Source organism: Coloeus monedula (genome assembly GCF_965178545.1).
Source record: "Coloeus monedula genome assembly, chromosome: 2".
Taxonomy (NCBI): Eukaryota; Metazoa; Chordata; class Aves; order Passeriformes; family Corvidae; genus Coloeus; species Coloeus monedula.
Window position 1 is genome coordinate 59102644 of NC_138782.1, and position 22867 is coordinate 59125510.

At 38.6% G+C, this 22867-nt stretch overlaps 1 protein-coding gene across 1 annotated transcript in view; it reads left to right on the forward strand.

Annotated features, from left to right (window-relative positions):
* Positions 1-9466: 9466 nt before the first annotated feature.
* Positions 9467-22867, forward strand: part of NOX3 (NADPH oxidase 3) — a gene marked incomplete at both ends in the record, with an annotated part of 39023 nt that continues 25622 nt past the window's right edge. The window contains 5 exons of the mRNA XM_082302685.1: positions 9467-9511; positions 10171-10266; positions 10469-10579; positions 12379-12463; positions 21088-21233. Of these exons, the coding sequence (XP_082158811.1) occupies positions 9467-9511; positions 10171-10266; positions 10469-10579; positions 12379-12463; positions 21088-21233 (483 nt within the window). The remainder of the gene's footprint in view (positions 9512-10170; positions 10267-10468; positions 10580-12378; positions 12464-21087; positions 21234-22867) is intronic.

Genomic DNA, 22867 nt, shown 5'->3' on the forward strand with positions numbered 1-22867 from the left:
AAAAGAGAATGAAGTAGGAAAAAAAAAAAAGGAAAATTTAGCATTCAGTGGATGCTCAGACAGTGTAATTTACATGTATAGGAGACAGAGAGAAGTCATTAAAGGAAAAGCAAATTATGGGATGGTGTAAGTCAAAATCTCTTCCTTAAGAACTTTAATTAGCTACCCTCATCATTGCTTTTCTCTTGTAGGCTCTTCTGCCCCATCTCATTCAATTTACACCAGTCTAGTTCAGCACCTAAATTCAGGGATAAATTATATGTTTTAATAAATACACCCATTCTCTGACAGGCTCGGTTTACAGCCTGTCACTCTTTATGATGTCACAAAACTTAGGCCAGCTTTGATGGAAGATTCACTCACTTTACCACAGCCCTGATTAATCTGTCTTGGAAGCATGATTTGAGAAAAGCTCCTTGTAATTTTAGAAATACAGTAAGAATTTTATTTCAAACATTTATTTTTAAGGATTATTTTATTTGATTAAATATAGCAGTACATACTGTTGCGCGCAGCATGATTTATATGGTGGGTCTGAAATTACATTTATTGTGTACTGTCCATGCAGTTTCAGCTTTCAATGTACCACAGGCTGTCATTTGTAGGTTTAACAGTTCATTCATATGTGTAGGACACTTCATGTTCCTCAGCAATCATCCCATGATGTCTTTAAGGTTTGGAAAACATCACTATATCACCTTACTCTTGATTTATATTTTCAAGGCTGTCACCACAACAAGGTCTAGGATGTGGTTCATTTATTTGCCAACTGAAAGCTGACATTCTTGAACAATGTTCCTGGGGAAAGGGTGAAAAATATTTAGAACTGGGTGTGTGCAAAGTTTTTCAAAGGATAGCATTATCTTCAGCCCTGATCTTTGCGGCCATCTTCTCTATTGTTACCAATTTCTCTACATCATTTGTGACTACTGGTTCTGGTGCATTTTCCTCTATCGATTTTACCAATGCTATAAAGCATGTCATGTTCCTACTCCTACTCAGAACTCCCACAGCCATTTAGCCATTGTCTCGCCCACTGTAATAGGAATTCAGAATGAGTCAGTTTTCGGCTCAAAACCACAAACTTTTCTGAAGTCGCTGCATGCCAGGAAACAAAGCTTCATCCTGAGCATACAATTTTTTTCTTACATACATAGACATTCAGAGTGCATTTTGTTTGAAATGGCCCAGGCTGCAGGATGAATCAGTGTGTGAGTGTGTCTGGCATTTCCTGCTCAGGCTGGGCAGGTGAAGGACACCCTCCCTACACAGCAGATCCTGTCCCAGGCAAAGGTCCCAGTCTCCAAAGCCAGTATCAGCCATAATGTCAGAACAGGGATGCTGGAGCAGGTCTCACAGGCTATGGTAGCAGTTTCCCATTTAAAAGGTATTAATAATACATGGGCTGAAAATCTTCAGAAGACAAATAATGAATTAAGCAATAAATCTCTTGTCATCTTCCTTTTTGTTTCTGGCTGCCATTCTCTCACGTAATCTATCTAATCACATTAAAAACATTTGGGTCTAGTGATTACACATTACCATTTTCTTTACTATAATAACAATTAAGGGTGTAGTTTTAATGTCTTGTATGAAGAATGCTTCAGCTTTTTTCCAAACAACATAAAAATAGCAAAAGCCTTATGAACTGCTTATGAGCCACAACTTGTTAATAGTTGCTGTGACTCTTTGACATGTCACTTAATCTCCCCTTCTTATTTTCCTTTTAATAATAACTCATCTTTGTCTTACAGAGTTTGATATTAAGACTAAATAGAAATGTTTGAACAGCACTTTTAGTATGGCAAGAGCCACCAAAAAAATGAGTGCATGTTTTGAATGAAAAATACATTATTATATAATAAAATTATATTAATATAAGCTTTAACAATTATGTAATAAAACATGTACTATTCAAATACTATGAAGTGAATATTGAAGTAAATGAAACAGAACATTTGAACCGAATTGCTGTTAATTTAAAAATTAGCATGATTTGTAAATAGGCTTCCTTCAAGGTTGTATTTCTATAAAACACATTACAAAAATGTTGCTCAACTTTTAAATTAATAGCAGTTTACTTATAGTCCTTTAAGTGTCTTTTAATTTCTTTATTCTCAAACCACAGGCAATTGTTAGAACCTTCACAAGATCTGAAAGGAGCAATATCTGAATATAAACCAACTTTAATCTCTTCTGGTTTAAAGCACTATGTTGGGAAAGCCTTTAAAGAAATAGAATTCATTAGCTTAAGTTGCAACTACAATACAAACAGGCATATATTAAATACTATAATCATCATGTCCTTGCCATTACCTTTATGTTCATACTTACAATAAGGCAAATTTACAGTTCCACAAAAATTGCAGGCATCTCAAAGCCTTGAAGCACTTGCAGTGTTAATCTAAATTTGGAGCAAGATGATGCAAGAGCTGACTTCCTGGAATCCTGGTGAGGGGTGATGCCTGTGGAGAGCAGGTGTGGGTGGGGTAAGGCCATGGGGCCAGGGAAGTGGGGTAGTGCTTTGGTGGTGCTGCAGCAGCAGGGAACACTGCTGGTCACTGCCTGGCTGGAGGAGATGGGAGCTGATTTTGCTGCTTATGTTGCTTTCTTAACAAAGCATGGGCAGCTTGCATATGTTGTGGATAGGAGGAGGAAGTCCCCGCACCATGCCCAAAGGGGAAGGGAGGTGAGAAAAGAGCATGAGCTGTCTGCTGCTTCCTTCTCCATGCTTAGCATTATGCCCCTACTGATTGGGAATGACTCCATTACAGGTGTCAACGAATGAAATTGAGGTCTTATTAGAAGGAACCACTCAAAGTTTAAATGCAAGGACAAAGTAAACATGTGCAGCCACTAAGCCTTTTATCCTAAAACTTCATTTGTTCCTTTGTCCATAACAAGTTAAATCAAATGTGTCACAAATTGCAAGGCTTCTTACTTACTTGGCCCATTGTCATGAGACACTGGAGAAGTCTGGCATAGGACTAATTACTAGTTGCAAAAACTTAGACTGCTTTTAGAATAGTTTTAGGATAGAGGAGAAATATGTGGGGAGAAAAAGTTGAAAGGAGAAAGGCATCAGTCGGAAACCTTCGCTTACAAGAGCTTTGTTGCTTAAACTTTGAAAATACTTTTAAAATATATCATCCTCCCATTTTGTCTTTGTTCATCATTTCTTCACCTCTTCTTCGTGTATCCAATCCTTATTACGCATCCCTGCCTATGCCTCTTCACAGCTTCTTCTCACAACAGAGAGATACTTCATAGACAGTGCCACTGACTTATTTGAATTTCAGGTAATAGAAGCAAATAACATTTTAGTGGCAGAGAAATGAGTCCAGAACACTTACAGCTTATGCTTTTACATATTGCTATACTGCAGTGTTAAGAATGATGGGCTATAATTACTTTAAAATACAATTTCCACTTTGAACATCCTAGAAAAATGCTTTCAACTAGGTGAACTCTTAGCTCTTGACCTCTGTTCTGTGCACACTTGTGAAGAGCCATCTGGAAAGCTTGTACGTATTGTTACTCTTCCTGCATGTGCATATGATTACTGACACCAAGGAGTACATAGGAGTGACCTTTTAATGCTCCTATGCTAGGCAAACTGTATTTCATTTTTAATTTAATATGCAATAGGGTTTAATAATAATCTCGGAATGAATTTAGGAAAGAATATAAAGTCTTAACGATGAGAAATCATTCACTGAAAACCATTCAGATAACATATCGTTTTATCAACTCTGGTAATTTTACTACTATGCAAATAAGGAATTTGCATGATGATGTGTTTTTCTGAAAAATTATTTGTAGCACACAGTCATAAAAACATACCTACAAACAAGTCCTTATATTAATTCAATTGAAGTCTTTATTTGTGACATTGATGTTCATTTTAAAGGTATAGGAAGTCTCTTAAATACCTATGAGTCCTTCTTAATATTTTTGGTGTGTCCAGTGAAAAATTTAAGACTGCATCAACCAAAAATGCCATAAAATATTCCACTGAAAATATTCAATCTAGCACTTCAAAACATATCCTCCTCATAAAAATGGGCTGCTAATGGGATCACAAAGTCCTGAATTAGAGCCAGAAATAAAATCAGACTAATCTAATAACTTCTTCATTAAAATTTTAACAAAAGACAAATTAATTTAGTTAAATTAAATATGCGCATAGTCTAGGGTAAGAAACTTCAGAAAGCTCCCTTCACTTTGTTCTGTAAACTGAATGGAAATTTCAGACATCCAAAATATCTGACATTGGAAGGGACCACTGGAAATCTTCCTGTCTAACCTCTCTTCTCGGAGCTCAGAGCTGGATCCTCTACACCAGGTTGCCTGGGGCTGTGTTCAGATAGTTTTTGAGTTTCTCCAAGGAGGGGAATTCCATAACCTCTTTGGGCAATCTGTTCCAGTTGCCATCACAGTAAGAGTTTCCTGATGTTCAGGCAGAACCTCCTGTGTTCCAATTTGTGCCCATTGCCTCTGATTCTGAGTATGGCTGAGAAGAGTCTGCCTCCATTTTCTTTGGGTCTTCCCATCAGGTATTTATACATATTAACAAGATCCCCCTGAGTCTGCTCTTCTTTCTCCAGGCTGAACAGTCCCTCAGCTTCTCCCCTGTGACGGATGCTCCAGTCCTTTAATCATTGTTGTGGCCTTGACTGGACTCATTCCACTAAGTACACATCTTTCATGCCCTGAGAACCCAGCTCGTTGTAATGTCATGCTGACTGTACTCATCTTGTCCTTCAGGTGTCTGAAAATGGTTTCCAGGTAGATTTGGTTCATCATCTTCCTCGAGCCTGAGCTGACGCTGACTACTTCAGGTTCCCCCAGATGCCCCTTCTTGCCCTTCTTAAAGACAGAAATGACACTTGCTCTCTTTCAGCGCTCACGAGCTCCCCCAGTGGCTTTGACCTTTCAAAGATGATTGAGAGTGTTCTCACAGTGACATCAGCCAGCTCAGCACTCGAGCGTGTTCCATCAGGTTCCACAGACTGGCCTATGCCCAGTTGGTTCAAATGTTCCCTAACCTGATTCTCCTTCACCAAAAGTACACCTTCTATGCTCTAGACTTTCCAGCTTGCCTCAGGGGCCTGGAATAACTGAAAGGCAGTTTTACCAGTAAAAATTTACATGAAAAAGGGTCTGAGCATCTCAGCTTTTCCATATCCTTTGTCTCCATGTCTCAACATTGATCTGACCAGCCCTAGAGAGCATGGAGAGGGTGATGTATGAGCAGTAGTAATAAGGAATTGGTTGTGTGTTGATGTGCAACCTGAACAACCCTTTTATGCCCATATGGAGTCTCTCTCAATGCTTCCTCCATTGTGTCAGTGATGCCCTGGCTCTGGGAGAGGTGAATCATGGATGCTAGTGATCCCTTTTTCCTCCTGCTCCTTGTTCTTCCCTTTTCTCAACTCATCCTTAAACTGTTTTCCACAGCTGGCTGCCTACATAATAGCTAAGAGGAAAATTCTTCTGGGTAACCTGTGGACACATCTATTTGTACAAGATTTTAGCTGCCTTGAAGGATTGTTTCCTTTTATTAAGGTGGAAAACAGCTCTTGTGGGAAAACTAGAATTTTGCACATGTAATTAGGAAGGTATAATACTGTATTTCTGGAGATGCGCAGTCAAGAGCTGGGAGATTTTGGCACTTACTGAAACAAATAGCTTCTGAACATCTGAAATTGCTCCTGAATATATTTTGATTACAGTGTGAGTATGGCAATAAAAGAGTCCCTTGAGAGAGAAAAGGTCTGGAATCAAATATTAATGTTGTTTGGCTGGGAACTGGTTATCTCCCAAGACAGAGTTGTTAGGTTTCTCATTGATAAACATTTCTATTGGCTTGAGGAAAGAGCCAGAGTCTGCAAACAGGTTGCTGAGCCCTGTTTTAGGCAGAAAAAATAGTTGTTCCCACACCAGTCAGTGACAAACTCCCTTACAGCCTCCAAGATGATTCTGGATTTTGATCCAAGACCCTTTGCATTTTGCCATGCTATTGACTCCTCCTCTTGACTCTGCAGGCATCACTGGTGTACACTACAATTCCAGATTCTGGCACTGCCCGTCAGTTGAGATATCCCTAATACCAGTATCAGGTCTGCTAGCAGAGCGACAGGAACTGTTTTTTTGCACTGGCTTATGAAGTTCAAGAGGAGCTGGACCTACAACCAGAACTCTTTTCTTCTTCTTTTTAAAGGGGTTATGAAACTTTGTTGTTATTTTCTGAACAGAAATAGAAGTTTTTCTCTCAATTTTGTGCCTTGTGATGAATTGTGGATTTTGTGCCTTGTGACTGATTTTGTGGATGTAGTCAATACTTGCTATACCCTTGCTAATTCTGCCAGCTGCATCACAAGTGTTTTGATAACAGCATTTCTTTGTTGTTGCTCAAGCCCACTTTTAGGGCCAAGATTTTTAATATTTTATTAAAAAATAAACACACTGTTACTAACAAAAAGCTGTAAATGGGAAGCCAGATGCCCTTGAAGTTTCAGCACTGTCCCCCAAACTGCACACTCTATTTTTTACATTCATAAATTTTAGAACAATCTGATGATTTTTGAATCTTTGGCACTGACAAGGCTGGAATTACATTAGTCTTTTAGAGCTCTGGGAATTTTATGAATGTTCTCAAACTGCAAAACAGTTCCCCCATCCATAATGTGAGTACAGTTCATAAAAGAAAAAAAAAAATCCATTAACATTAATGAGGCAGTTAAATATAAAAAATAAAGCCCCAGTATAAGAAAATCTCTAAAACTTATATAGCTGGTTTTTAATGCTACTAGTCACTCAGCCACTGTTTATGGAAATTCAGTGTTCTTTTGTAAAGCTAAAATCAGAGCACTGCAGAATAAACCAAAGATGAACCTTGGCCTCTGTTCCCTCAAAGCTGTCTTTATAGGGAAAAACAAACAAACAAACAAACAAAACCCACAAAAAACCACACACACAAAACCCAAACAAAACAAAAAGAAAGGGTTTGACCTTTAATTAACTTCAGCAGTTTCTCTTTTCACAAAAGTGAATGGATTATCCAATATTTTGCTCAGCTTCTTCATCCATCAGAGACAAATCTGCCTTCCACTTCTTGAACATTTTTGGGAAATGTTATGTGGAGATAATGTAAAAATCAGAGAACACTTCACTGACACCACTTTCTGCACTCTTAATACAAAGCATATCCTCTGATACAGCCAGCAATTAAATGGTCTGAAAACTTACAGCACTCTGACTCTCTGGATCACTTGTTTACCTATATCCATCTCTATAAGTAGCACAAGTGAGGCTTATAAAGTTCATCCAGGTTAGTAACAGACATAAAGTCAAGCACACAGGAAAATTACAAAAGGGCTAGGGCAGAGTTCAGAGCCAACTGAAATGACTTTGCCTTTGAGAAACAAGGCATGCATATCTAATAGTAAAAATAGGATAGCCTAGCAAAATGAAATATGTATAGGTATATATATGCAGTCTCATGCTAATAATTAATTTGTCTTGCAAAGGGTAAGCACTGTTCAAAAGTACTTTGAAAAAATTACTAACAACGTCAGATAGAGGTTGCTGTCAAATAGAATAGAACTAACTGTGATTGAGGTCTGTAGCAGTAATTGATACAAACATTGACATTAATGCTAAGATACTTACATGGAAGAATTCAGCACCTCATAAACCTCTTTCCATGCAAAAACTGACCTTTTAAGCTAATGACAGTGTTGCTTGTCTCTTGCATGGGAACTCAGCATGGCCAGCACTGCTTTCTGCCCAACTGCTAGAATGAACCCCTTTTCATCCTTTTTCTATATCTTTTTAGGACAGTTGTAGCTCTTGATAATGATAAAAAAAAAAACAAAATGGAAAAGCATTACATCTTTAATCAACAAAATGTCCTTTCCTGAGTCTTGTCTGAATAGTTTGTGCTAGAAATTGGATGAGATCACTGCAAATCAGTATAATAAAATGATGTTGACCAGTTCCTTTGTACAAAATGAAGAAATAAAGAGCTTTTCTGTTAACTTTATATTTTTATTGATAGATACCATACTTGAGACCACACACATTACCATTACATATGAGAAAAAACATAGCTCTTTCAACAGACAAAAGTTAAAGTGCAGTTGATTCATTGGCTCCTTTAAGAGGACTGGCATCTGGACCACATGCACTTCAAAGTCAAATGCTGTACTGAGATGTGCTGCTTTGAAGTACAGCTGCTGATCCCGACAAATTTTGGAGCCTAAACCAGCATATGAATCTGCTGTACTCTGAAAAAAAAATCCATTTCAGATGCCAGTTTTAACTCAGTTTAGAAAATTGCTGTCTGGATCGGCTGAACTTCAAAGCCGAACATCGCAGTGCTGCATTTCCCTTTGAAGTACAGCTAATCCAGATAGTGGATTTTCTCTCCCTCCTTTTTTTTTTTAAGTAGTTAAAATTGGCATCTGACCTTACTAGTATTTCTTTTTACCATCTGCACATTCTTCTTCCCTTCTCCCTTATTTCCTCATCTTTTGACCTCTGAAAAATACAGCAAGATTCACTATCTTGTTAGCTCCTGCATTACCAAAGCTACTATAAAGGGGCTGGTTGGGGGGACAGCCTATATCAAGTTACATAATGGACAGTGGCCAATTACTGCACATGGTTTGTCATAAAGTTTGTTAAATAATACTTCATTTTATCATCCAAGAAAAACAAAGCTCAAGGCAAATCCCTTGTAAATGTTCACATTCAAAGCATTTGTTACAACATTCTCATGGTTCCCCTAGCTCATATTAACGACCATTAGCACTGGTTTAAAAAGTAGCTGAGCTTGATAGCATTTCAACTTTAAGATATTTTCAGCTATTTTGTCACAGAAAGGTCTCCTTCACAGGTTAGTCAGGAAAGCCTTAAGGAAATCGTTTTACTAGAGAAAGAATGAGATTACTACAAGCAGAATTTGCACAGCTTCTGGCAAGGGGAACCAAGGGTAAATGCAGTGCCCTCACCAGGACATGCTCCCATATTATACATACATAAGGGATGCTGCTGTTTGCAACTGAATTACAAGACAAATCTTGAAGAAATGTTGCACCCTGTTCAAACGACAAAAACAAAGCAAAAAAACCCCACCCAAATACATGCATACCCAAATACAAAAGGCCAATTTAATGACAGCATCTCTCATTTGCTGAGAAATGACTCTGAGAGAGAAGGGACTGGACAAGGACCAGCATTTTATTTACAGAGATCATGAGACATGTCACTTGGGCGATCTGTTCTTGTCAGGCAGTCTTTAATTAGAAAATTCCTAGAGAGAACTCATGCTCCCACTAGGTGCTTATTAAAAACTAAAGACAAAAGGAGTTAGTAGAAAAGCCCAAGGAATGGACAGAGAACTCAGGTTACACTGAAAGGCAAGAGTCAGCTGCTGCTAGCATAGGAAGAGGCACTCAGGATGGGATGCTGGATTTTGAATGAAAAACTCTCAGTGCTGTTATTAGTGAGTATTTTTAGCATTAAAAAATCTAATTGGATATATATAAATATTTTAAGCTTGTTTAAAAGACATTTTAATGTTTGCTTACAGTAATACTCCCCAGCTTAATGTAAAACTTGCTATAAAATATTCAGCAGCCTTTTTATAACTAGTCTTGAAAACAATTTAAAGTCTTAGTGTTTTATTTTTAATTATTTTTAAATCCATGTACTTTAGTCCTCAGATAAAGGGAGCAGGGGTTTTCAATTCTAATTGATATTATATTCTGAATTCTTTTTCAGACAGTTTGGTGGATTGTGTATGGAGAACAGAGAAAGGAATTTTCTTAGCTCCTAATTCCCTCAATTTCTGTGATTTTTTTCACGGTAGCATTTACTGCCTTTTTAGAGAGCAGGTCTGTGCTTAAGAGGAAGTTTAACATGACACAGCAAACATCATTTTTATCTTCTGCTGGGGATCTGGGGGTAGGACTGTAACCCTGCTAAAAGATAGCCTCATTCCAGTAGGATTTTTGATTTCTATCATCTGTGATCAAGAACTGCATTGCACACTGAGAGTTTGAAACATCTCTCAGATTCTCTTAAAACTATAACCATAACTAGTTTTATATGCATTAACAAATACTATAAATGGCACTAATCTGTAGCCTCTCTGCTTTGTAGCTGGTGTGGCTGGGACTGAACTTGTATTTGTTTATTGATACCTTCCGCTGGTATGAAGATGACAATGCTTACATTTATACACGGATTATGCTGGGAGTAAGTATGAGATTGATTGTTAAAGGGCTTCGCAAGAAGAATGTATTCATAGTCTGATCTTATTTACCTCCTTCATAAAACTTTTGATGCTTCAACAGTAATTTTCCCATATAAGAGTATTATATTAATATAGTATTTTCTCTCTTTTGCTCTTCCTATACCAAGCTTGTAATTAAATTTCTTTATGCTGTTGTATGTACAGTCAACCCTGGCTTGGGCAAGAGCTTCTGCAACGTGCCTTAATTTTAACTGCATGCTAATCGTGTTACCAGTCTGTAGAAACCTTATTTCATTCTTAAGAGGAGCAAGCATTGTAAGTACCATTTCTCAAATAGCCATATTATCCTCTTTTTTATTTCTGTAGTTCAGCAGTATTATCCATATCAAACATTTTCCAAGGAATTTTAATTTTTGATAGAGAAGCCTGTACACTATTGCCTAGTTATTACCATTTAAATTGTCAGTATTCATGACTGAAGAGAAACAAATGACTTGTTTAACACAGTGCTCTAAATGCAACGCTGATTTTGGCAGCTGCTGCATAGCATGGTGTCATGAAGAGAAAAGTGAGAAGCTACAGAAAAAAGGGACATAATAATACGACTTGGCCAAATGGAGAAAATTCATATCCATCATGTGTATTCTCTGTAGCTGCAAAGTGAAAATTGAAGAAGTAAAATGTTCAAAAGATAATAACAAACATGTTTAAACACTTCTGTCTGAATGGCCACCATTCAGGTCTTCATTCAAGGTAAATGCATTCTTGTAACAGTGGTCATCTGCTCAGAGGTGTTTAAATGAACCTTGGAATCATGAATAGGAAGTACTTAAGGCATTAGCTCTATTAGCTAAAACTTCAACTTGCATTGAATTATTATAGTCAGACCAATTCCAATACCACATGTTTGGGTAAAAAATCATTGATCACTTCATGACTCCAAGAACAACAGGAATTTAGAAATAGAAAGATACAGTTTTTATTTAGCAAGCTGGTTCTTGTTTCAGTTCTGCCTTTTTTTGTTTCCTTGATTTTCAGGCTTAGATGTTAAGCAGTCCTTAGGCTAGGAATCAACACATATAATTTTTTGAGTTCAGGAGTTGTACTTTCACAAAAAGAAAAGAAAAGACGTCTTGGCTATCTGAATCAGTTTGTGAATTAGCACAGAATATATGCATGCCCACTTAGATGCTGAGTAAGAACTCAGAGAAATGGAACTCTTCTCACAGATAATATTTTGCTCTTCTGGACAATATTCTGCTCTTGAGGAGCATGGTACAGAGCAACTTGACTGGCTCCAGCATGGCCAGCACCAGGCTGGATCCTGTGACTCTCCAAGGAGGTGCCGTGTATTGACATCGCACCCTGCGGTGCTCCAGATTTTTGGAAGACTTATTAGCTGGGAAACAACATGGATACATGCCAGCATCTTTGTCATGGCACCATGCCACGTCATGTGAGCAATCCAGACACCCACACCACCACTCAGAGACTGAATTCTGTCCATGAGTGCTGTCTGGGTTCCAGCAGAGCATGTTGGTTTTGGCTCAGTGCAGCCGGCCCCTGGCCCCAGGCTGGCTCTGCGCAGGGGCACCCAGCTGGCCGTGAGCGCACCACTGCCGAGCCCTTCCAATAATGGGAGCACAGCTCAGTAACACATCAGCATGCAGCCACCTGAGGTCTAGACAGCCTCACCCTCCTGGGGTGTGCATTTCCTGAAAGCAGACAAAATGTTTTCATTGCAAGCTGGCTTTGCCAGCACTTCAGCTGTGCTCATGCAGCTAAAGCTAAGCTTGCAAGGCAGTGGTGGCCCAGCCTGGTGTCCTTATACCAGCAAATGAGTTAATGTCAGCTCAGATAAACCACTTACAAATCACAGCTAAGTGTAGCAGAGCTTTATCAAACCCTTTTTTGAGCCCCTATATAGACTGAATAGCTTCAGAAACCCTGGAGTGTCACTCAGAAAAGTACCTGAGCCCCAAAACTAACCCAAAGCTTCCAATGAATTCCTTCAGCATTCCATTTTCAGATGTACTGAACTCTTCTCCTCTCCAAAATATGAGTTGTAAACACCAATAGGAATGTTATAAAACAAGTTCTGCTTTTTCACCAAGTACTGTGGAGGAGCACTGAGGAGACAGCTTGACAAAAACATCACATTTCACAAGATGGTTGCCTATGGAATAGCGTTAAATGCAAGTAAGCTTTTTTTTATTTTTTTCTTCTTTGCCTTTGAACTGTTTTGAATTTCACAGTGATTCTGCCTAGTGCTGTAATCCCCATCAGCTCTGAGACGTGATATTTTAGTGCAATCATTTGTTGACTGCAGTTTTAAATATGTGTAGGAGTCCCATCTGATTAACCATTTGTAATCATTTTTGCTTGAGAAGAGTTTGACTGTTAACGCGCTAAACTTTCCATCTGAATAGTAAACACCAGTTGCCACTTAGTTAATCTGACCAATTTTGTGCTCTTAAAATTTAGTGTAAATAACTTTCATTGAATCCCTGAGGGTAGATGTTTTGGGAGATGACACAGCGTTACTATCTGATTCTGTAAGGAAATGATGCTTATGAGCCACACCACACATCTTCCCAACAATACATCTTCACTAATTTTTCAACCAGGTAATATATTTAATCTGAATTTGAGAGAGGCAGGTGTCTCAAAAACAATGGATTCCTAAATATTTATTTTAAGTAAGTGACTATTTAGTAGTCACCTACTTAAATCATTAAGTCATTAGTAAGAAAGTAATGGCCTCCTTGAGGGAAAAACAGCATCTTGAGATCAAGGTTTATCTGTTCTGCTGGTTCTAGTGGGTTACTGAGGTGTTTGTTCACCTGGCTGGGGAAAAGACATGGCACCTTCCTGTTCTCTAAATAGTAAAAGGACCTGGAGAAGACTGAAGTTTGTAGGAATTCAGAGGATGTGAGGGAAACAGGAGATAGCTTGAGGAAAAGGGATGTACGGAGAGGAATGAACAAAAGCCAGTGTGAAGAAGGACACGAGCACACAGAGATGGATAGATAGTTCTCTGAGAAAATGTGAAGGAGATAGAGGAATTAATCAGGGCTATTTGCAAGCACAAGACATTGCAGGGTACCAGTTCTACCCCAGGCTGTCAGGGTGGATTCTGGTCCCAATATCTTTTTCAGCCTGCATGAGGGAGCTGCTTTTGCGTGTATAGGCTGTTAATGTCCTCATGCAATGAGACAAGAATATGAAGTCAGGATTGCCAACAGGAACCAATAGCTAATGTTTGTCTTCTGTATGTCATGCTAAAGAATTCAGGGGGGGAAGGCTACAGGATGCAAACGTGCATCTTATATTGTATTATGGTGAATTACTTATCTGTCATGTCCACTCATTCATCAGAGTTCAGTTTCACCAGAGAACAGATTCCTACAGAGTGAAACATTGCTTCTTTAATTCAGAAATCAACCCAGGAATATAAATTAACCAACTTTGCTTTGTGCATAATAGGTCATGCTCCAAAAAGAAAGCAAAACTGCACAGTCAAACCTTTTATGTTTTTGGTTTTCAGATTAGTATTAAAGTGTTTGCTAGTGCATTAAAGTGGACAGGTTGGGAAGTGCAAGTCCATCAGAAAAGTGATTACTTTAACGGCTTCACTAATTTCAAGGAAAAAGACACAGAAGCCGAAGTGAAATGACAGAAAGCATCATCATAAAATTCTCATTTAAATCACTCTCTAGGGTGAAATCAAGGGTTCATTTTTGAGTAGTTATTTGGGTTGGTTGATTTTTTTTCCTAAAATATAAAATGGAAAAATAGGTGATGAGATATTTGAGAAAGAAAACATAATATGGGGAAGTCCAATGAACAAAGCATGACAACATATGAATTCCTGCTTCCTTAACAGTCAAGTGAGAAACATCTTTCATATTTGGAAAAACACTACATCACTGTAGAGTCAGACTTGCATAAAGAATGGCCAGAAACTCAATTGCCTGAAATTAAATTTTAAGTTCATAAAAATATAAAATCTACAGAACATATTGTGACAGAAAAGCAACATTTCAGTGGTACCCACAAGTACACTGAATCCTTTTTAATAAAATCTAACAGTGTTAAAATGATGTGTAAATAGATGCCATTTTCCTCTCAACTGACACGTTATTTATCCTAGTGCTACCTATATTCCCTTTTATTACACAAAAACATAGTCAACTCCTATTAGTCTATTGCAATTTAGTAATTCTTAGTTAAATGGATGTTCTCCCTTGTATGATCAATAGCCTAAATGTGGCAGCAAGAAGTTAAACCAATTTGAAGATCAGATCAGTAAGCTTAGCCTCACAATATAAAATTGTAAACTCCTTTATTATTAAAGTAACGTGTATTCATCTTGGCTTCCCAGGTGGTGTTATTCCAGCAAATTTATTTAATACTGTGCTAAAAATAGTCAGTGCAACATTAGTATTGTCTGGCTTCTAACAGGCAGCTAGCTCAGCTGAGGTGTGCCTGGCCTTGAACAAAGTACATCTGCGCCTTTAATTTTTCATCAGCTCTAATACAAATTCAAGAGCAGGCTTTAATTGGTCAGGTCATAAAGGGATATAATTAGAGACTAGTGGAAGAGGGAAGTTGGAGGAAAAAGAGAGAGTAAACAATGCTATCTATAATCAAGGGCATCATTGAAAATTCAGTAAAGGGAATTCTGCTTAGTTTGGCTTCCTGCGTTCTGCATGCCTGTCTGTGATAAGAGCTGTCTGGGAGTTATTCACCCACTAATAAATCTTCCTTATAGACCTGTAACTCTGCTAGAATAAAATCAGAGTTTTATGCACTCTTAGTTTGATCAGTGCAAATAATTCTGTGCTTTCTAATGGAAAAGAGACTTTTCAGTTGAGACCCAGTGGCCTGAAAGTTAGACACTACGAGAGATAGTAAATAATGTTTTCTACAACACCTACCTCTTACTATATTGTTTTTATCCTCTCAAAAAAGCACATTCATACATTTTCCAGAGTGGGGAGTATTGCAGAGATTTTTTTTTTTACTTTGATATGGCGTGCTTATCTTAAAGAACAAATTACTTGCATTATTTTGGTGTTTGCAGAGAGGTTCTATAGATACTTTGCTCCAACAATTTTGAATTATGATATTAATAAAGTTTAAGCAGTTAAGGGAAAATAGGGGAAGGACAGCTAGGTTCTTTGGAGTTAGGCTGTTTGAAATGGTGGTTCCAGCACCTTAAAAATTTCAGAAGTGTGATTTCCTTTAAAAACATGCAAAATGCAGAAAGAAGTGTGGCAATGCCAGGTGTGTTTGGCTTCTGACGAGCACTGAAAAATCTATAGCTAAAAACACTGGGAAAGCTTTCCATTTTCAACCATTTTTTTGTAGACTATGTGAATGGCTTTGGTTAAATGTTACCTGAGTAACATTTTTGTGTAAGCGATTAAGTTTTCAGGGAAGCAGATGCTTATCTTCAAAAGATGTTTAGCTGATATCTCAGTGTTGTACTCCCAGAAATTACAGAAAATCAAACTTCCATTAAACTTTTTTTTTTTTTCCCAGTCAGATTGTTTAAATCCAGACTTAGTGCAAGTACTAGGAAGGAAACTATATTAAATTGAAGATTATAGGCTTCCAGCTAAGATAAAAAATGGTCCAAGTCATGTTCTTCTTTGATGTTTATAACCGTTCTTTAAAACAAAACAGAATGCTAGCATGTGTGTGGTCATTATTTTAATTTTTACACAACCTGCAGCTTTTTAGTTCACAAAGGCAGCATGAAGTCGAATTAGGGGTTCTGAGTAACTAGGAATGGCACAAGAATGGGTGGCAAAAAGAACCCCAGCCTTGGTTGGAGGCAGAACTCTCCACACCTGGGTTATCTGCCTGCAAAGTTGTTCTCTTTGCTGTGGGCAGAAAGGCCAGGATTTGACCCGTTGACTTTATCATGATAGGCTGGTTAATCAAAATGTTTAACTGCCAGCAGCAAGCTCCAGTTTGATTATTATCCTGTACAGGCATGCAGAAAAAGAGAAAGTGAAACCTTGTCCTCAGATAAACACATGAAATTTCTGTTTAGTTCAATGAGAGTTGTTCATGCTTCACTGAAGGCACAATTGGCTGAATAAGACTAACTAAATTGACCATACTTTCAAGATAATTTAATTACATCTCTTTGTATTTAAGGATATGTACAGTAAACACCATGCTCTAATAGCAACCCTTTTCTTCCCTCTCTCCTTCCAATAAAACCTTTTATTTGATCTCAGAGGTGGACTAGATAGAATGTCTCAGGGTCAAATACAAATTAATGTATGTTAAGTGCTTCAGAGGTTCCAAATGTCATTAAAAACAACAGTCAAAATCCTTCAGTCTTCATGAACTGTTATAAAAAAGAACTTTTTTTAAAAGATTGGATTATTTTTCCATGTGTTTTATTTGGACATGCAGACTGAGGGAAAAAAATGAACTGAAAATCCTGAGATGTAGTCCCTTAAACTTTGCACTCATGGTTAACTTAGATAAGTGGTGCAGAGGAAAAAACTAACAACTGTGGTAAGCTCAAATTTCAGAAATCTGCATATTAATTTTGGAATTGCTTAGTAAATCCTATACACTGCAGATGCAAAGACCTTCAGAAAATGCACTTTAGGGATATAAAATATTTTAGTTAATGGCAATGTGCTTGGTGCCAGACTTTATTCTGCTACAACTATTATACATTAAATGAACCGCACTGAAAATGGAATTAGATCTTTGCATTACTCTTACCATCCAGCTATAATTCATTTTTAGATTGCTTCATTTTTTGCTAGCAGCACAAAAAAACCATCAGAAGTATTAATCTAATAACACTCCAGGCAATATGTAAGATCATGGGAGACTCAGGTAAACCAACATATTCAGTACATCATTAGTTTGAATGTTAATATTTTTCAATGTATCATTATGCTCTGTACATTAACATTTACCACAGAATAGCTTGCAGAAAAAAACCCCAACAACAACAACTCTCCTGTTCATTCTGGAAGTCTTCTACACTTGTAATATCCTCGACCTGTCAGATGAAACCTGGAGAGGTTGTCACCCAGAAGGAAGATGTGGTAGATCCCAAAGAAGAAAGCATGATTATGTTTCCATTGACAGAAGCACAGGGGAACAGAACAATATGCAGATGGAAAAGACAGTGTCCTCTAATAGCATGCAGAAAAATCTTACTGGACTAGGTTGCCAGAAGTGGATCTCTTCTTCCAGGGGAAAGTTGCAACATGAGTACTCTTCATCAAACCAGAGTCTCAAGACCTTCTTGAGAAGCTATATCCATTAGACCAATTTTTTTTCTGTCCAAAACTAAAAATACTCTGTTAGGAAATGTGGACCTCTGTCTGTCTGGAGAAAACTGGCACCTCATTTCACTCTCAACACTCATCATTTAGCAGATAGCATTAGATATCCTGTCACTGCCAACATGACTAGAACTTTTAAAAATCACGTGGAATCCTGCACTTCGGGGAAAGTACAAGATTTTGTAGCCTTATAAACAACAGAAATGTCATCATTTCATGGGAATACTTTATAGTCTGCAGTATCACTTAAAAAAATCTGTTGTTTTGAAGGTGAAAGGGAGAAAGCATCTTTTGCTATGAACACCAATTTAAACCTCCACAATTAGTCAATGTCACTGTTCTAAATGAGCAAATATAATCCAAAACCTGCAGCTGACAGGCTGCAGGCAAGCTTTGGTAAAATAGCACTATGGATCCTAACTGTGTGAAACTCTCATGGTACCTAGGCTATGGGGACTATTACATCGTACCTGAGTTATAAAGAGCATCCTGTAGGTATAGAGAACAAGAGGCCCAAGTTACAGTAATCAATAATAGATGCCAAAATAAAACTGCTTAGTAGAAGTCCACTTAGAGATTCATTTATCAGGGTTTTCCATCCTTTGAAAGTTTTCTTTCCTCTTTCCCTTAGCCCATACTAGACAATGTGCAGGATGTAACTCCACAACTTACCAAAGACTTTCACCCCACACTCCTGTCCTATGAGTGAGCTCTTTCAGATGTCAAAGAAATCAGGCCCTCATCAAGCAGTGACTTGGTTCCCTTCCAGCTGGATCAGATGACATCCTTACCGGGCCAACACATCTGTTCTGAAAGGAGCCCCTTGTAGGAACAGTTCCGTCCTTCCCACTCAGCACTTAAATGTGCTGTTACACTTAAATACACAAACAGTGTTTATATACTGATTATACATCAGTTGTACACTGGGGAACAGATTGCCACAGCCCCCACACAGCTGCCATCTAAACCATGCAGCTCAGAGCTTCTTGAGCTCTTGGGTTTTGATGGCCTAAATCCACACATCTCACTCGCTGCTTGTCCAGTGAACCTTCCTTCCAGTGTCCCAGCACTGCCGGGGTGCTGGGAGCACACTCTCATGCACAGGCTCCAGGAAGCATCTCCCACCTGATGCTGGCCAGGTTGTTTCACATGCAGCACCTAATCCATAACAACACGTGCAGGACATGCTGGGCCACTGAGGCCAGTGCCCTCTGACGCTCACAGTCATGTCATGTACACCATTTCATAAAATGACCAACCTTCGGCTGAAAGCTGCTTAGATTGCTTGATCCCATTATCCCGTTTATTGAAAGGTTATTTTAGAGTCTCATTCCTTTGATGGTTTGAATCTGTCTTCTAATTTCCAGGCTCATTTTATCTCTGTGCAGTTCATACCCATTTGGATTCAGTCTCCATCCTGCTGAAGCTATTCCAGCTTGTATAAATTTATTATCATTGGGCCAAAGATTCAGGAGAAATGGGAGCTTGATTTTGCAGTTGGGGTGCTCAGGATATTCACATGGGATGCCTGTATCAATAAATATAGGATTATTTTCATTAAGGGTTTCATCAGGAGACAGTTCAAAATAGAATAACCAGTCAACCCAGTGACTAGGACATGTGATTTAGTTTAAATCCTTACTTTAAATTTAATGTAACAAGGATTTTAAAATAGGTCTTTCATCTCCCAGTGAATATCTAAGCATGAGGCAATGAGGTGAAGCAGGTGCCAAGGAGTGGCGGGGGGAGTCCCTTAGTTTACACTACATTTTGAATAAAGTGCATCCTGACAATCAACCAACCACAGCACATCTACTGCTGTAAAAGGATTACCTCAGAAGTACACAGTGAAAGCAGCCTCTCTCTTGGACACCTGGGATAACCTACTGTTGGAAGGAAGGTTTTACCTTCTTGGACTGGCTACTTTAACCATTTCCATGGCCAGCATTCTACTTTAACTCATATTCCTGTGGACACAGCTGTCCCCAGGTGCTGCAGAGGAGCTGGATGCCAGCATGTGGAGTGAGGGAGTCCACTAAGTGGATAGGCACATGAAAGACCAGCAATACCAAGGTCCTTATGCAATTAATCCTCTGTTTACATCTATGAGTACACAGTAACTAGTATAATAAGACATTACTTTCATCCACATAGTTATGGTTAAAAAAGAGGCAGAAAAAGGCAAAAAGAAAGAGGAGAGGAGAGGAGAGGAGAGGAGAGGAGAGGAGAGGAGAGGAGAGGAGAGGAGAGGAGAGGAGAGGAGAGGAGAGGAGAGGAGAGGAGAGGAGAGGAGAGGAGAGGAGAGGAGAGGAGAGGAGAGGAGAGGAGAGGAGAGGAGAGGAGAGGAGAGGAGAGGAGAGGAGAGGAGAGGAGAGGAGAGGAGAGGAGAGGAGAGGAGAGGAGAGGAGAGGAGAGGAGAGGAGAGATCTTTTTGAAAATATTGTTCAGGGAAGATCATATTTGGTTGACTACAAATACTGCCTTTTAGAAAGGTTTTTTACATGGTCAGGGACAGAAACAGATAACCACTGAAGGAGAGATGATAACAGGAAGCTAATTATAAAAACTAGAAATAGCTCTGCTGTAAACATATAATTATCTTTCACTGTCATTTTTTCATCCTTTGGCATTTAATATCTTGCATTAATTACAAATTTCATGTAATGGATTTGAGAATCTCTCATACTGAAAAATGAAACTCTGCACCTAGCTTGATTACAACTTTATCTTTGTTAGCCAGTAATAAAACAAAGTCCTTCCTTTTCCACTCTTGAAATTATACTCTTTCCACCCAAGAAAATAATTACAGGGGAATTCTTACTTCAGTCTAAGGCATTTTTCTAAACTGACCATTTCATATACCTTTTGGAAGCAGGCCAGAAGTAGAGGTGACATATGATACTCAGGACAAACCAGATCCAACACTGTGATTTGCTCTTTTCCCTTTAAATCATAGTTCCAGTGGCTTCCCCAGACTCCACCTGCATAAAGTAATGCTACAGCTACTTGTTAATAGGGGACAGATTTTGAAAGCAGCTCTAGTGCAAGTTGCAAACTGGTCCATGCCTAAACCAGTCAACTCAGTGTCCTGTGTAGGAAGGGTAAGCCATTGCACATTCTAGGATATTAATTAAAAATAGGAATTTTTATCAGTTTACATAATTTTAAACAATTTAAAATCAGAGGCATACACTTTTATGTCAACTCTCGAGAGGTGCTCCTTTGATGACACTGGAGACTGCAGGGCACTTGACTGTAAACCTGGGAGGTGACCCTGGAGCCGTTCCCATCCTCTCCACTGTGAAGCAGTCACTTCGTATTAGACACACAGTTGATAAAATTCTCTTTTTATTGTCAGCTTAATCCATGCAAAACTCTCAATTTCGTCTGAGCTTTTCAAATAGTTCACAGTGTGCATAATGAAGTTCCTTCTGGCACTGTGGGCACATACAAGTGTGCCTGTAATTTCGCACCACTCTTTCTCTCCCACAGCCATCCATATTATTGCCCACTTGATCAACATCGAGCGGTATCATTCCAGCCAGTCGAAAGAAGCTGGGGAGTTACGGAATAAACTTTCTGGTCTTGGCAAGAGCCCAAATGAAAGCTACTTGAACCCAATCAGGACCTATGAAACAGTAAGCTGTCACTTTTTAGGTTTCCTCATCTAAAAAGTTTTCCTCTGTGGATTCTATTGTCGGTAAAACTGTATTTCAAAGCCTTTTAACCAGAGCGAGAAGGTGCTGCCAAAGGTCAACCTCAATTTCAGCTGAAAACACTTACTCAGAGCTGCAATTTTCAGGTTACTAAGCTCAAAGAAATGTCTATAGTATTTTAATTAGTTTGTCAGGAGACAGCTGGTGGGGGGAGGATAAGGAGTGTTGTGAATAGTAGGCAATTAAATAAACCTGCAAAGAATTTTAAAAACTCCCAAAACTAAACTATCAATACAAGGAACAAACACAACTTCTTTTCAGAAAGGAAAATAACCAAACAGCAATAGTGTTTCACAATATTTCTTTCACATTTGCTATTTGTGTCTCCCCATGGTGGTGCAACACCTTCCCAATCTGAGGGCTGATCCTGCCTCATTACGTGTCAAGTGTGGCTGCCCAGGGAAGAGCACCTTCGAAACCACCCACAGGGTTGCTGCATATGGGAAGCAGGACAGGGGGAAGCTACAGCTGCTATGTGCTTTTCAGAGCCTAGCAGACCTACAGAATCCTCAACCCTGCAAATAAATAGTCCTGCTTGTTTTGGGGAAAAAAGTGACTCCTGTCACTGTCTTGGATAACCCACAACAGAACTGTAAGGTCTTCCTTATAATATTCATAACATAAAGAAAAGCTGAGCATGCAGAGAATGCATGTAAGCCATGCAAAAGTTAATCAGCTTTTTTTTCCTTATCCCATTATAGCACACATCACATTTATGTTATCCGTTTCCTTGTGTATCCTGTTGCATAGTTACATATTCCAGGGTTGAAATGGCCTTGATGAGACTTCCATGCATACTGTTCTACTCTTTCGAAAATTCCCACAAAGTCAGCATGAAATAAGAACTCCTTGAACACCATGGAGTGGTGCTCTTTCAAACAGTGATGTGCTCCACTGAAACAAGAAATCAAGTGAGAAGATGGCTGGACAACCACCGATAGGATTCAACAGTGCTTTTAAGCTGCAAGGCTTGTCCTGCTTTTTCTTAGTTCCTTTCCAGTTTAGATAGCATGGGGTTTGCATCTTTCAAAACAAACAAGTAAACAAGTTCCCTTTTGAAGAAAATCAAACAAATTGATGTAGTCAGTGGTGTGAGTGCAAAAGTCTTCATGTTAGTGTCAACATAGCAGTCAGGTTTATCAGAACAGGACAGCAAGCCAAAGGCTCAGCTGCCAAGTCTTTCAGTACACCCAGTGACCACTTTCACTGCATGCCCATGAGGTGCTCCCCAGGAGCAGAACAAAGCTCACAGCTCTGAAGAGGAACTTACCATCTTTCAGTAAGCATTTTTTCTCCACTAAGCATTCCCATAGTGATATAATTGTGAGGTAGGCCTCTAATTAGCATTAAGATCCTAAATACCCTTGAGGAAGAAGGCTGGAATATTTTGAGATTCTTTCTCAGATTTCTCACAGCAATACACTCCACAATTACCTTTCAATTTACAGCCTAGATTTTACTCTAACCTCTAATATTTATATTTCTTTTATCACTCACTTGTGTCTCAGTAGCTAAATTCAGAATTAATAAATTATGAAGGGAAGCAAACAAAAGAT